The 14,693-nt window shown below is 38.2% G+C and overlaps 1 protein-coding gene across 1 annotated transcript; it reads right to left on the reverse strand.

The window, feature by feature from the left end:
• Positions 1–9,009: 9,009 nt before the first annotated feature.
• On the reverse strand, positions 9,010–14,372 carry LOC147333353 (uncharacterized). The gene is made up of 8 exons (XM_086266606.1): positions 13,858–14,372; positions 13,050–13,429; positions 12,541–12,636; positions 12,352–12,455; positions 12,103–12,211; positions 11,797–11,941; positions 11,690–11,716; positions 9,010–10,254 (listed from the first exon to the last, which is right to left on the reverse strand). Exons 1-8 carry the CDS (start codon positions 14,057–14,059, stop codon positions 9,710–9,712), a joined length of 1,608 nt encoding a protein of 535 aa, XP_086122732.1. The 5' UTR covers positions 14,060–14,372; the 3' UTR covers positions 9,010–9,709.
• Positions 14,373–14,693: the final 321 nt, after the last annotated feature.

The following is a 14,693-nucleotide window of genomic DNA, read 5'->3' on the forward strand; positions in this document are numbered from 1 at the left end:
AGAGACAGAGTTGATGGGAAGGTGGATGGAGCCAAATACAGGGCAATCCTGGAAGAAAACCTCTTGGAGTCTGCAAAAGACTTGAGACTGGGGCGGAGGTTCACCTTCCAGCAGGACAACGACCCTAAACATAAAGCCAGGGCAACAATGGAATGGTTTAAAACAAAACATATCCATGTGTTAGAATGGCCCAGTCAAAGTCCAGATCTAAATCCAATCGAGAATCTGTGGCAAGATCTGAAAACTGCTGTTCACAAACGCTGTCCATCTAATCTGACTGAGCTGGAGCTGTTCTGCAAAGAAGAATGGGCAAGAATTTCAGTCTCTAGATGTGCAAAGCTGGTAGAGACATACCCTAAAAGATTGGCAGCTGTAATTGCAGCAAAAGGTGGTTCTACAAAGTATTGACTCAGGGGGCTGAATAATTACGCACACCCCACTTTGCAATTATTTATTTGTAAAAAATGTTTGGAATCATGTATGATTTTCGTTCCACTTCTCACGTGTACACCACTTTGTATTGGTCTTTCAAGTGGAATTCCAATAAAATTGATTCATGTTTGTGGCTGTAATGTGACAAAATGTGGAAAAGTTCAAGGGGGCCGAATACTTTTGCTGTCCACTGTATGTCCCAGGGATTCTAGAAGCAATGTTGTCTGGGGGCTTTTGCCTGGGATAGGGTTACCAGGGCTCCGCCCTGGAGCCAGGCCCAGGGAGGGTGCCCGAGAGCGAGCGTCTGGTGGACGGGCCTTAGTCCATGGGGCCCAGCTGGGCACAGCCTGAAATAGGGACATGGGGCCATCTTCCTGCAAGCCCACCACCCGGAGGAGGCACCTTAGGGGTCCAGTGCATTGCGAGCTGGGCGGCGGCCAGGTGCAGAGGTCCTGGCAGACCGATCCCCAGCTACCAAGACTGGCAATTGTGACATGGAATGTAACCTCTCTGGTGGGGAAGGAGCCTGAGTTAATGCGTGAGGTTGAGAGGTACCGGCTAGATATAGTCAGGCTCACCTCAACGCATCCCTTGGGCTCTTGAAACAGTCTCCTGGAGAGGGGCTGGACTCTGTCTCAGTCTGGAGTTGAGGCGGGTATTCTGGTATCCCCTTGGCTTGCTGCCTGTATGTTAGGATTTCTCTGGATCGGGGAACGGGTCCTGACTGTCGTCTGCGCTTATGCGCTTAGTGGCGGTTCAGAGTACCCAGCCTCAAAGAGATTCTGCCTCAAAGAGATTCTGGCAAACCACCAGGCAACTCAGGAGGAGATTGAAGGCTTTTCAGGGAGTTTTCAGTACAGTAACAGTAACAGCCTCGAGAGGGCAACAAAAAACAAAACAAAATAACTTTCTTATTCATTCATTACCAGTAAATTAGTGTGAAGGGAAACATATGACCATTTCCTAACACAAGTTGACTGTGGCTAACATCCCAAGTGTTATTTGTGTATTTGAAGAAGTACACTCTTGTACTATATGTGTACTATATGTATGTGACATTTAAAATCTGGGTCACTGTGGCTGAAGCATAATGCAGAAAAATAGGAAGCACAGCAGACATCAGCTAGTCTTTGCTTACCATGAAGTAGTCCACATAAATGCCCAATAACATAAAACACTTTATAACTTTTATGACTTAAACATACAAGAGAAGATTGTAACTATGTTTTTTTTTTTTTCAAGTACTTATTGCCACTAAAGCAGAGTTTTGTGATTATAAACAAATATGGATGTAAATTAAGTTTAATTAAGCAAACCAAAATCAAGACTGTGTTGCTGTGCTACACTACTTTATCTAATAAACAGGAACAAAGTTACACCATTCTGTTTTTGTGGATACAAATAAAAAAAAAAACATCAGTTTTTATTTTGAATGATACAAGTGGGAGTGGTCTTACTATCAAAAACACAACTACAAACTTAGTAGTTCTAAAATCCAAATATTATACAGCTAGTTAGAAGTACTCATTAAACAGATGTTTCTTACACAGATTAAATACTAGAAATTTGGATGCTGCATTTGTTATCAAACTCTCTATGATTCTTTTTTCAATAATGGATCAAAAGAAAACTAAAGAAAAATTCAATAACCCTTTATTCACCATTAGCCAGCTGACGGGCCCATTTTCCAAGCCCTATTTAAATGACTGTAACTGTGTCATCGTTTATGCTATGGAAAAAATGTGAATGGTTTCAAAAAAAGAAAAGCTGATGCTAAAGCTAATGCTATCTGAACACAGAAAGAAAACTCAACTCTGCCTAGAATTTACCACGTGAGCTTTGTACTACTGTAACTCATCAACTCTTTGAGCTTGAGAGAAGTGATCTAGGTGTAAACACTTTTTTATACATTATATTTAGTACAGTTCATATTTAAACTTGATGTTGTGTTACATTTTGTTCGTGTTGAATATCAGTTTTCACTTAACTTGAAATCTGATCCTTTTTTAATTTATTTTTTCCCCACGTAAACTGTTGTTGCATTGCCATAACAATACAGTGATGTAGAATGACTGCCAGATATTGAAAGTTGAGGTTATTCTGAAAAAAATGGCAAAAGCATTCACATATAGTATGATTTAAGACCCCTTTACAGACAAAATTACCAAATAAGTACTTGGTAAAAAAAGGGTTAAAGCACTAACACAATGCAAAGTTGCTGAATTTAGAAATTAATCAGTTGAAAGCTATTCTACCAGAATACTGAAATTCCTTGCAGGACTGCAGGATATATTGCTTGCTCTCTGGTGTTCATATTTCTGAAAATGAACAGGGAGACATTGGTTTCCAACCTTGTCGCATGCCACAATCACAACCCTTTTCTTTGCACCAATTTTAATTTTACAATCCTTGTTCCTTTTCCTGGATGCGATGTCATATATCAGCATTTCTGAGTTGCTGATGCACAAGTTCCCTGCATAGTTATCCGTCTTGCTTAAGCGTCGCCCGTCTTTGCTGCAGATTCTGTTCACGGTCTCCAGATCACTTTTATTGAGGAACGATTGCACTTTAGTTCTGCACCAGAGGTGTTCTTTTTTCAAATACCTGCATTAATAGATCAATATTTCAGTACATAGAGATAATAATATAATAATAATATTATTATCTGTTCTCTTATTTGTAAAATAATTCCACACATAAAATGCTGAGTTTAATGACATCACATGAAGATGCTGATAAAGCAGCACCATGTGGTGTAGCAGCACGTAACCCTCTGAAGCCTGTAAGCTTTTACTTTAAAGGTTGTTTCCTATTGCACACAATAAAACTAACCATTTTTGAATTATTTACTTTTAATTTACCTTTTCCAAGCATCTAGGGAATTTCTGTCAAATTCCTCTTGAAGGATGTGTCTGCTTACAAATTCTTCATAATGACTTTTTGGACTTTTGTCCTGACACGGTGATGAAGGCCCCGCGGTCATGCTGCTGCCCCCATCAATAAGGGCTACAGTGACGATGATGGTGATCAAGACAATGAATCTCATTTTATCTGCAGTTAAAAGGAGAGAAGGCGACAATCTCATGAGGTTGAAAAGAAAGCAACAGGACTTGGACTTGGAAGATATGTCACCCTCAGAGGCTTCTTCAGTTACAAGTTTGTCCCAAAATGCACTGTAAAATAAATCTGAAAAAATACAGTATAGTTTTTATTTTTAACATGACTTAATATTTGCAATATTTGCATTATTTTAAATTTATTGCACCTGTAAACAGTTGTTTTTTTTAATATATGTGCTTTATAAATACATTTGACTTTGACTTCAAGAAACTTAAAGAAGTCCAGTTGCCTTTAATTGAAGGTACTTCCGCTGCACTGACCTGGATGACTCCGAACCTACACAGACAGAGAAGGCAATACTGATTAGCTAACATATTTTAAAAGGAAACACTCAACAAATCATTTAAAATAATGAATATGCTGTGCATTCAAATAAAAAAAAAAAAAAACCAGCATCCAGAAACAAAATCAACATATCATATACGTTTTAACATCACATTGCAATATTGTACATTAGTGTTTGGTAACTCTTATATTACTGTAGAGTAGGATCATGTGCAGAGTGCCACTAATCTGTGTTATTCCTTTAACATCTCAATACGACTCTTATATCAAGAAAAAACGTGAGTACACAAGATTGCAAAATTACACAATTTCATCTGATAAATGAAATTTCAATATCATTAACTGTATAGGAAAATACGAGCCAGGAGACAGAAAAGTCATCTTACCTTTCCTTGTTGCTGTGGAGGACTGATATCACCTGGTGCTCTGGTGGGTTAGAAGTACTGCAACATCCTTTACTTGCTTCCTCTTTTTATCTTTTAGTTGTAACCAATCATCTTTCTCCAAATAACAGGAATCAAAACAGTCAAAGGCAAAGAAAAAGGAAGCATAAAAAAGTGCATCATCAAAAAGAAGTGCAGTGCAGATGGAGTGATTTCAGGTTATGAATAAATGAACCCGAACCTGTTTGATTTTTCTCAGATTACTACTGCACCAGACCTCGAGGAGACTAACTAATAGTATTGTAGACATACCAGTGCTGACATATTTAACCAAACTGACTAATAATAATAATAATTCATGTTTATCTTTATTAAAAAATGCACAAAAAGAGTGTAAAAAATAATCCAAACTTGTTGAGGACTATAAACATTTACAAGCATTAAATGACAAATCAGCTGGCTGGTCCCTTTTACACGAAACATGTAAACGCATTTCAAGAAACTGTGGTTCAGTTTTTCAAAACTCTACAAAACACAACTGAAAAGAGTGAACCGCTTTATCAAAACCCTACACAGCACAAAAAATACTCAACAACCCTCAAAATCACATTTTCTCATCTCAAAACTGATTCCATGTCACAAATTCCAGTGTGTGCAAATATCCCGTTTCTCCGTTTAGTGTAGAGTTGTTTACCTGCATAGCATTTGCAGTACTACATGTAAGTGCAACACAAATCATTCTTTAGTAAAACTCAGTAATTTCACCTGAAGTGTAGGTGTAAGTGTAAGACTACAAAGTAAATGTTTGCTCAGATACAAAAAAATGAAACAATATTTATTTGGGAAAGGGAAATTACATCTAAACCTCATCTTATTCTCTCACTCTCTCTCTTCTTCTTTGTTGGTGTTGCTTCATCTTCTTGCCTAACACCTGCAAAAGTTATTCTTGGTCTCTTTTATATTCTGACACATGACTGTATTCTCTTTCCAACTGAGTTTGCACATGTTTGCATGTTATATGCTTTGTCTCTTTGCTTAGTTACTTTTGTGTTATTTTGGTAGTCTTTAGTCTTGCTTCCTTTGTCTCGCTTTGCCACCTGTTGCCTCTCAACCAGCTGCCTCCACTTCCTCTCATTAGTCTCGGTGTGTGCAAATGCCTCGCCTTTACGTTGTAAATATATTACATTTATACAATACAATTATATTTTGTCTACACTCTGCTCCCGTTGCTCTTGTGGACTTTTGTGATGTCTTCAGATTTTCGGATTTCCAGTCAACATTCAAAGCTCACCTTGAGTTAAGACTCTATCTTAGTGTCCTTTCACTCACTGGTCATTAAATAAAAACCACTACTGTAAATAGAAATGACCTAAAGGCTCCAAATGCAAATCCACCTCTTGTTACTGGTGGTTTTCTGGTTGTCTTGCCATTTTTAAGGAGATACTTCAAAGTTTCCCTTCAGGCATATCCTTCACTAATAACAGTTTTTATAATAATTATTAATGTAATGAGTCTTTGCTAATAATGTAAGATATGCTTACATAACCACTTCTAACACTAAGCATACGGTGCACTCTGAGGTGTAGTTAAAACAAACAATCAAACAAACAAACCTTGTGATCTATTGATTCTGTGGTCAAATCACAAATGTCTCCGAAACACTGAGGAAAGCCACCGACTGAAACATCAGTTTCTTTCTGCTGGTATAAAAAGTATAACTGTGGATTCTGATCTCTAAATCTGAGGTGCCAACAACTGTTATGCTTCATGATTTATGTGGTTTAGGTCAGCTTTTTTAATCATACTGGCCCTGTCATTAACCCAATTTCTGCTTTGAAAATGTGTAAGAGGAGCGCTCAACTGCCATGCTGAGAGAGGAGAGTTTGGAGGGGTGAGTTACCCAGGCATGAGCAGGACACACAGCAGACCTGCTAAAACCTTTTATTTTAATTTCAATATAGCGGATGCTGATGTTGCACACATCTGAGGTAAAATGATTATAATAACACAGAGCTCAGCAGCAGCTTCTGTATTGGTCTCACAGCACTACAGTGACTAAGAACGTGGAGCTAATGTCACTGTAAGGCAGAGCTTCACGGAAAAATATAGCATTAATGTTACTAGTCTAAAATTTTCTCTTAACATTAGTGAGTGCTAAAAAGTGTCTGGCCAATTCACTTTCACAGGAAGTGTTTTCTAAACTTTGCTTGCATGGGTGAAATGAAGAAATGAAACAGATTGTAGGGTTCCTCACTGTTATTCTAAGAAAGAGTCAAGCTCCAAAAAAAAATCTGAAAAATCAGGTGGCTTTTAAAGCCTTTTGAATTCAGACATAGCTAAACCACAGTGTGCTGTAGCTTATTAACTTTTATTGCACTTAAAAATGTAGCTAATGTAAAATGTAATTTTTTTTTTTTTTACTAATGTCAGCTGCAAACTTGCTTCTCTAAAATCCCTGCACTCCTAGGGCTGAAGGAAGAGTAAAGGAGACAATATACAGCTGGTTTCATTAAGGTTTGGATTTATTCAAACTACAAAATAAATAAAACTAAAATCTTAAACATATTTCATTCTTTTTTCATTGCAAACACAGTTAAAATATTAAAAAATATTCCCTAGATAGAAGTTTGTTTGTTTCTTGTGTGTATCTGTGTAAAACATATTTCTTATGCTGTAAATGGATTATTTAAAGTGACTCATGTAGACTACAGTTGAAAAATGTAGACATCAGTTTACAGTATCTAAACTGCCCAGTTAGACAAATTGTTTAACAGATGTGTGGAGTAACAAGGAGGGTCTGTAGAAATAAGCATCTTGTAGACTAAATGCTTGAGGTAGTGGTTAAAATCAGCTTTTCCCAAACACGGAATATAAGTATGCCATTAGAAATCATTGAGTATGCCGTGGAAGATTATCCAATTTCACCTGATTGATACTCTTAGCAAGTGGCGTGTTGTGACAGGCACAACAGTTACATTCTCATCCACCAGATCCACTTAATTGTACTGCCCTTACCACCAGCAAGATGAAGATGAAGAAGAAATACAAAAGTACAAAGTCGAGCTGCGAATATGACAACACTGCAGGGAATAGCGATTACTAAATAACTGAAAACAAAAAGCATCAATCTGGCCTGGGTCCTAGAGAGATTTCCAACCCAGATGGCCCTGGCTTTAATAGTGGAAGAAAGCAAAATAAAAAGTAAACACATGACAATACAGTTAACATTATCTTGCCTTTGGATTGTCATACACTGGAGAACCAAACTGAGCCCATTCTGCTACGCCTGGTGCGCAGGGAAGTCAAACAGTGCCACGGTTCCAAGAAAACTTAAACACCATCTCCAGACAAAACACCCATCACTTCAAGCATGAACATACTGAGACGCAGGCAGCTTTAATGAGGAAAACCACCAATAAGAGCAATAAAGCACTTAAAGCTAACAAGTTGCTGAATTGCAAAAATGCATACATGTTTGCACCAATGGAGCAGCTGCCATGCTCGGGCACACTAAAGGATTTGTAAACGGAGTGAAAGAGGAACATCTAGATGTCATTGCCATGCATTGTTTTCTGCACCCGGAAGTACTTGTTGCCAAGACTGCAGGAGGAACTTAAAGTGTTTTTCACAAATCAGAAGGACGTCAAGTTACTCTCAAGGGACCAGTGGTGTATAGAGATTGAAAATGTGACGTCACTCAGGGGTAAAACCGCAAAGAATTCTGGGAACTCGTGGCAAGAGGTACTAGCGCACGCAGGCTTTCAATTGAAATCAGTTATGCAGCGATAAAAAGAAACACAAAAAATGGCAAGAAGCTGTTGTATTATTAACTGCAATAGCCGGTCGCATGACAGCCACGGAAAGCCGACGGGTAAAGAGATCGGTTGTTATCGGATTACGTCGTTGAAGAGAAATTGTTCGAGCCATGTTTCCGAAGTAACAAAGAGGCAACTGGATTGCAGCCATTCAAAGATCAAATATAACGTCCCAGAACACTCCAGCTCACAGGTTAGTCTGCTCCAAGCATTTACACAAAGGTCAGCCTGCTGTTGTAGTTAATGCGTCACTTTTCTTAACATAATTGGTGATATAGGTTACAAGCAAGTCTGGCGCTGAACAGAAATGGTCGCGCTATGCTCCTTTATTTATTGTGTTTATTGTGCATAAATAGTGAATTGTCCTGACACAACATTACGTTTCGCTTCTGTTATTGCCATGGTACATTGACAAAAACATATACTTTTATTCACAGGATAAAACAGTTGTTTTGTATCACTAATTGTCCAGTACGATTACAGCATACAATATTATTGTCACTGCTACATTTCTGTGATGCTACCAGAAATTATTTCCACTACTAATTAATTACCATTGAGCTCAAAGGTCCTATTAATAAACGGTTAACGAATGTGTATTTATGAAGACGATTTGTGAGACTGGTAAACTTATGATATGTACGATGGTCTTTACTTTCTACACGGTGCATTTCAAGGTCCTGCACCCATCCGTCGGTGAACTGTACCTGGGCTTGTTGCAGTGACCTGAAGTTACTAAACTTCACGAGTGTATGCACTCACTCCAAGAACCGTATAATTATAAATATGAGCGTGGTGAAAGTTGGGCAGCACGCTAATGTATTTTGTCCCTCTGTGTGCTTGTAAGGGTCTAACCCTTTCACTGGTTTGATTTTTTTTCCCCGTATCTTTTCTTTGACTTTTCATCAAGTCTGTCTTTGTACGGACCGGCATTGTTCTCCTTCATTTTGTACATTCCTTTTTGGGGGGCAAAGAAAAAGCAAGAATTTATTGGAACCGAAGAATGAACGTTTTGCGGTGCTGCAAATGCTTGCATTTGATGCGGTACTTGGATTGTTTTGCCACGAGTTCCCGGCATGCAATGCACGAAAGTCACGTGGTGTGTCAATCTCTATAAGACTGCTGTACCTGGCAGATATATTTGAACATCTGATTGACCTGAACACACAAATATAAGGCATAAATAACAAATTGCTCACAAGTAAAATATACGGGATTTGGTTGAAAGGTGCAGCTCTGGAAACAACATGCTTAACGTGCCAACCTGAACATGTTGACACACACCTAGATATGGTAGGGTGTCAATAGTGGTGGATTTTGTGATTTTTCTAATGTGAAATATGTGCTGTGGTTCCAAAAGGTTGGGAAACTCTGGTTTATGTGAACACAACCAATAACAAGAGAAGAATCCTTATTAAATCATCCCTTTGCACATAATCATAATTAACAGTATTTAGAGTGCATCCCCATAATATGTATACATTTGCATTGCTAGCATTGCTATATAGTGCATAAAAGAAAATTCTAAAACCCATGCCTTTATTGAACCTTCATTGATTCATGTTGTCATTATAAGAAAAGAATATGGAAACCCAGGCAATCAAATTCCCACTTTAATATATATAATGCCTATAACTGATGCATTCACTGCTCCAAAACCAGTGCATGTGATTACTACTGCTTTTCCATAGCAGATATAATCAAAGGATCGCTGTTTTTCTCATCTGGTTTCAGATGGAGACTGAAGTACGGGAGGATCTCACCACCAAACGAACACTCAGTAAATGAGTAGATGTGAGACTGAGACGTCACATCATAAAAGGACACGAGCCCTTCTTCATAATCTACAAACACCCCGACTTTCCGAGGTTTCACTTTAAATGAAAGGTACACGGGCGGTATTGTCCGGGTTGCGTATTTTTTGTCTCCACAATGTGCAGTAACCCAGTAACCTTTGTCAGGGGTCACTAAAAATTTCCCCTTGCGGTAAGCATCACATCTGGCCACACCCAGATCCCACCCGGTCTTGTTGCTGACTTCCACCTCCCAGTATGATTTCCCTGATTTCAGCCTGTTGAGCCCCAGGACACTTCCAAATATATCAGACCTCTGGGGAGAATTAGGATCTTTTGCTGTTTTTCCACCTTTTCTCACTTCTTTACCATTATCAGAAATTACAAGACTTGAGTGTGCAGAAGTCGGGTCCAGCTTCACGTCCACTACAGTCAAAAGAATACACTTAATTAAAAAAACTGAACCATGTGGTAAGTAGATCTATAAACATCACACATAGGTCAACACATAAAAATCACTCTTTATTCCTTTTTTTAATCAACATTTTTGTTAAAGGGCTCCATCACACCAAAATATGGCACTAAGTATTGATGGAGTCCAATCAGACTGACCTTTCCAGACCTCACCGTAACAGAGAAGACTTACTAAATAAAGCAGGTTGCTTAGCCAGCTAGGGCTTTAATTTGTTTTATTGTTAATGTTTTTTAATGTTATTTGTCTAATATCTGTGCTAGATTTCAATTCTCACATTATTCAAATGCAACAAATTCATTTTGTTGAATTTTAGGAAAAAGATGGATGGGTTGCCCACCCAGTTCAGAAACAACATACTTGTGTTATATGGTTTCTCTATATCACCAGCTCTCGGTATCAACAGGATAACAAGTGAAAAATAATAAATAAATTCTGGATAATATTAAACTGATCTTTGCCATTATTTTCTAAACAAACGCAGAAAATTACATGAGAAAATAATATCCAGATTGGGGAAGTGCATACTAAATTGTGCTTAGAAATTACTTAACTTTAGCAAAAGAACAAATTCAACTCTAGAAATTAAAAACATGTTTAAAACTGAAATCAAAGGCTTTTATTCTGAAAACTGACTTACTGTATCAAACTGATGTCTAATTTTGAACATGTCATTATTATTTTATAAGCATATTGGTTTTCCTTTAAAAGGAAAATTTAAAATAAAACAGGGCTTTTATGTTGAAAATCTGGTGCACTGTCATGGTCCTGGGTCATTTGACCAAGTGTTTTTTGTTTTCTATTATTATAATATATTCTGGTTGTGGTTTCTAGCTCATTGGTTTTGGTTTGGTTCTTCTTCAGTTTAGTGTTAGTCATCCCTACCTGTGTGTTTCCCTCTGTGTAAAGTCTGTGTTTCTTTATATGTGTGAGTTCCTGTTTTATTTTGAAGGTCAGTGTCTCAGGTTATTGTATTCTGTTTTCATATCTCTCAGTCTCGTCAGCTCCAATTTTCCCCAGCTGTGTCTCCTCCCGTTTCTCATTTCCTTAAATTTCTCTTTGTGTATATAACTCCTGTGTTTTCTGGTGTGCGTAGCTGGTTCGTCTTTGTATTTCCCAAGTCGTTTCCCTGAATCTCCCTGCATCTCCACTTCTGGTTTGTTTCTGTTAGATTTCCAAGTTTAGGTTTTGCTTAGTTTCCATGGTCACCCTTGTCATATCTGTTTGTATCACAAACTCACTTGCATCTGAGCTGCCTGCCTAAAGGGTCCTTTAATAATTTACGCACGGCTTGCCCAGCAAACTGTGACATGCACACCTGTTCCCTGTTTTTACTCACTGTTAACATTGTTTTTATACTGCTGTAATTTTTTTTTTTTAAATACACACCTGCAAATGTAGAAATCCTCTCGAGGTCTGTGGAAACACACATTTGAGTAAGCTGCAGTATGTCTAAAGTTAAATTAATACAAGTCACGAGAGACCAAAAGACTTACCTTTGGATGCGAGTTTTTCTATTTCCTGGCCAATTTGCTTCATCATGGCTGAAGTCGTACCTCGCAGTGTCCCGAAGAAGAGTGAAGTGTTGTCACATAAAGTTTTCCAGTTAGCAGATTCTTTCAGGCCTGTTACAGGAGAAAGCTGTGCATGTGTGCAAAGGTAAAAGTTAGCTTACAGCAGGCACGATTAAATTGAATGAATCAGAAATAACACTGAAAATGCACAGATGTTGTAAATGAAATTTTTCCTCTTTTAAGGGAATTTATGCTCCAGTAGATGGATCTCAGATCCTTGAGGTTCACCTCCAAGTCTGGGTTGTTGTCTAGGTCATCAGTGGCTTTTTTGAGCACATCAATTTCTCTTTGCAGCTTGTGGGTGAGATCTTGTGCTTCTCTTTTCACTTTCCGTCTCCTAAAGATAACAGAGAGGGCACGTGGGAATCCATTTTATTAAAACATAATGCACCAAAGGAGCACAAAGAATCCTTGCGATGTTAAAATGTTCTTCAACGATGCTGACAGACTAACTTCTATATGCCTCACAGGACCAACCTGTCGTCCACAGTCTGGCATGCTTTCTCTTTAGCATCCTCCGCAATTTTCATCACCTCTGAGAAGAAACTGTTGATCTCCAGCCATTCGGCATCCAAGCTACCCTGAATAGCCATAAGAGAGTAACGGCGTCAAAGCAATATCAAAATAAAGGATTTTCTTTTTTTTTAAAAATGTTGCGGTCTTTACATTGCAGTTTATTTCAGATGATTTGACCTCGGCCATCTTGTGGTCTCGGGAATCAATTTTCTGCCGTAAATCAGCTTTCATCTTTTCTTGTCTTTCCTTGAAAAGGGACAATGGAAAATGTTAAAATACTCAAAGTTTATACAGGTTATAAGTCTTATACTAGCAGTCATGTCAGCAGCTCTATGAGTCACTGCGTAGTTTGGATTTGCCAGTACTAGAGTCACACATTTTTCAGGTTTGTCATAAAAAAGCATTAGTTACCTGAGCCATGTCACAAATGTTAACCTCCTGGTGAAGCTAGACAAACAGCCAGTTCATTACCTAACTGTTAATGTGTTTATTTCAGGCTTTACCTCAAGTAATCTGAGTATTTGAACTCCACCTCTGTGCTTTTTCTAATGGAATTATCAGACAGGATTGTCTGTGAGGTACTACCTTGTGCTTCAGTTTTGGAGGATGAAACTCTGGTAATGAATGACTGTATATTCACTGTGTTGAAACTGCAGTACCTTTTGTCGCCTTTTAGCCTTCTCTCTCTCCCGTTCTCTCTCCCTTTCCCTCTCTAGTTCTCTCTCTCGTTCTTCTCTCTCTCTTTCTTGTCTCTCTCGTTCTTGTCTTGCTCGTTCTCTCTCTCGTTCTTGTCTCTCCCGTTCTTGTCTCTCTCGTTCTTGTCTCTCTCGTTCTTGTCTCTCCCGTTCTTGTCTCTCTCGTTCTTGTCTTGCTCGTTCTCTCTCTCGCTCTTCTCGCTCTCGTTCTTGTATCTCCCGTTCTTGTCTGTCTCGCTCTTCTCTCTCTCGCTCTTCTCTCTCTCGCTCTTCTCTCTCTCGTTCTTGTCTCTCTCGTTCTTGTCTTGCTCGTTCTCTCTCTCGGTCTTGTCTCTCTTGAGCCCCTGTAAGAAAAGAAGATCAATGTTATCATGTTGTTCTTCAGAGTCTTGTTCCTGTCATGAACTAACTTAAACATCTAACTCTGCATATTACTGTGGTTGTCTGACTGGAGGATCAGACAATCCTCCAGTGATCAGTTATCAGCTATGTGTTTTTGTCTTTGTTTTTTCAGTGCAGAAACTGTAAAAACCAAGCCATAGTACATATTAAATATCGTAGGAGATGGCAAAAAAGAAATCATGTTTGATGAAACTGTAGATTTAATTGATGTAAGTTTGACAAATATGGGGCAAATATTCTAAAAAAAAGTAATTATCTAAAACATGAAAATAGATTATCACTGTAAACCAGTGAGTTTTAGTTAGATAGTCACTCCCCGACCCTGTAGCAACACAAACTGACCACTGTACAAACACGTTGGTAGACTCACTATAATCCAGACTCATACACATGCCCATCGAAGGCTCTCGTCTGATTAGAGATCCCATAAAGGCCGGCATAGGATGGAAACTAGATTGCCCACTTTCAGGGATCCTCATTCCCTTTGGTGTGCAGCCCTTCTTTCCCTGGTGAACTCTCAGGCCATGGTAAGTTGTGAAAGACCGGCCGCAGTGACAGAAGTGTTGCTCCATGTTGGATGAGTTGAGTATCTGTAGGGGACTGATAAGGTACAAACAAGCAGGTATAAAGACATGCACTGTCCAGAAAATGTGATCAGTAGATTTTGACTTACAGTGTATTATTTTTCGTTGTGCATTATTTTTTCAATCTTAATGGAGGAAGAATTAAATAAGTAATCTGTGATCCACCCATGAGGGTGATTCAATACAAATTCATATAATAAAAAAAAAAATGAGCTAGAACTGAAGTTTTATGTCTTGGGGAATTTTGAGTTTTGAGGATTTTTTTTAATTACAGCTATTGTAAAATGTCTGAATTTAAATCTCTAAATCACTTATATTGTAGTCATGGAGTATTTGATGTCAATCTGGAGATGTGTGGACAGTGATTAGGCACCCTCTAGTGTTACAGATTACATGTTACAGTCTTGCACACAGAGCCAGATGAAAACAGGAATTTAAATAGGGAAAGTTCTGTTTCTGTAACATTATAGCTTCAAACAGTTTTCAGTAATAAACTAATAAATGCCTAGTAAAATAAAATTAAAAGCAACAATCAAAATAACTTGTGGTTTTATAGTAATCCAAATCAACTTGAAGTAGCTAACAGCATATTTAGACTACATTTAGCTATATAATGTTATAA

This window comes from Aulonocara sp. 'chitande type north' Nkhata Bay, linkage group LG3 (assembly GCF_057382095.1).
Source record: "Aulonocara sp. 'chitande type north' Nkhata Bay isolate Kocher_YH1m ecotype deep benthic linkage group LG3, A_spYH_male_GT1.1, whole genome shotgun sequence".
Lineage (NCBI taxonomy): Eukaryota > Metazoa > Chordata > Actinopteri > Cichliformes > Cichlidae > Aulonocara > Aulonocara sp. 'chitande type north' Nkhata Bay.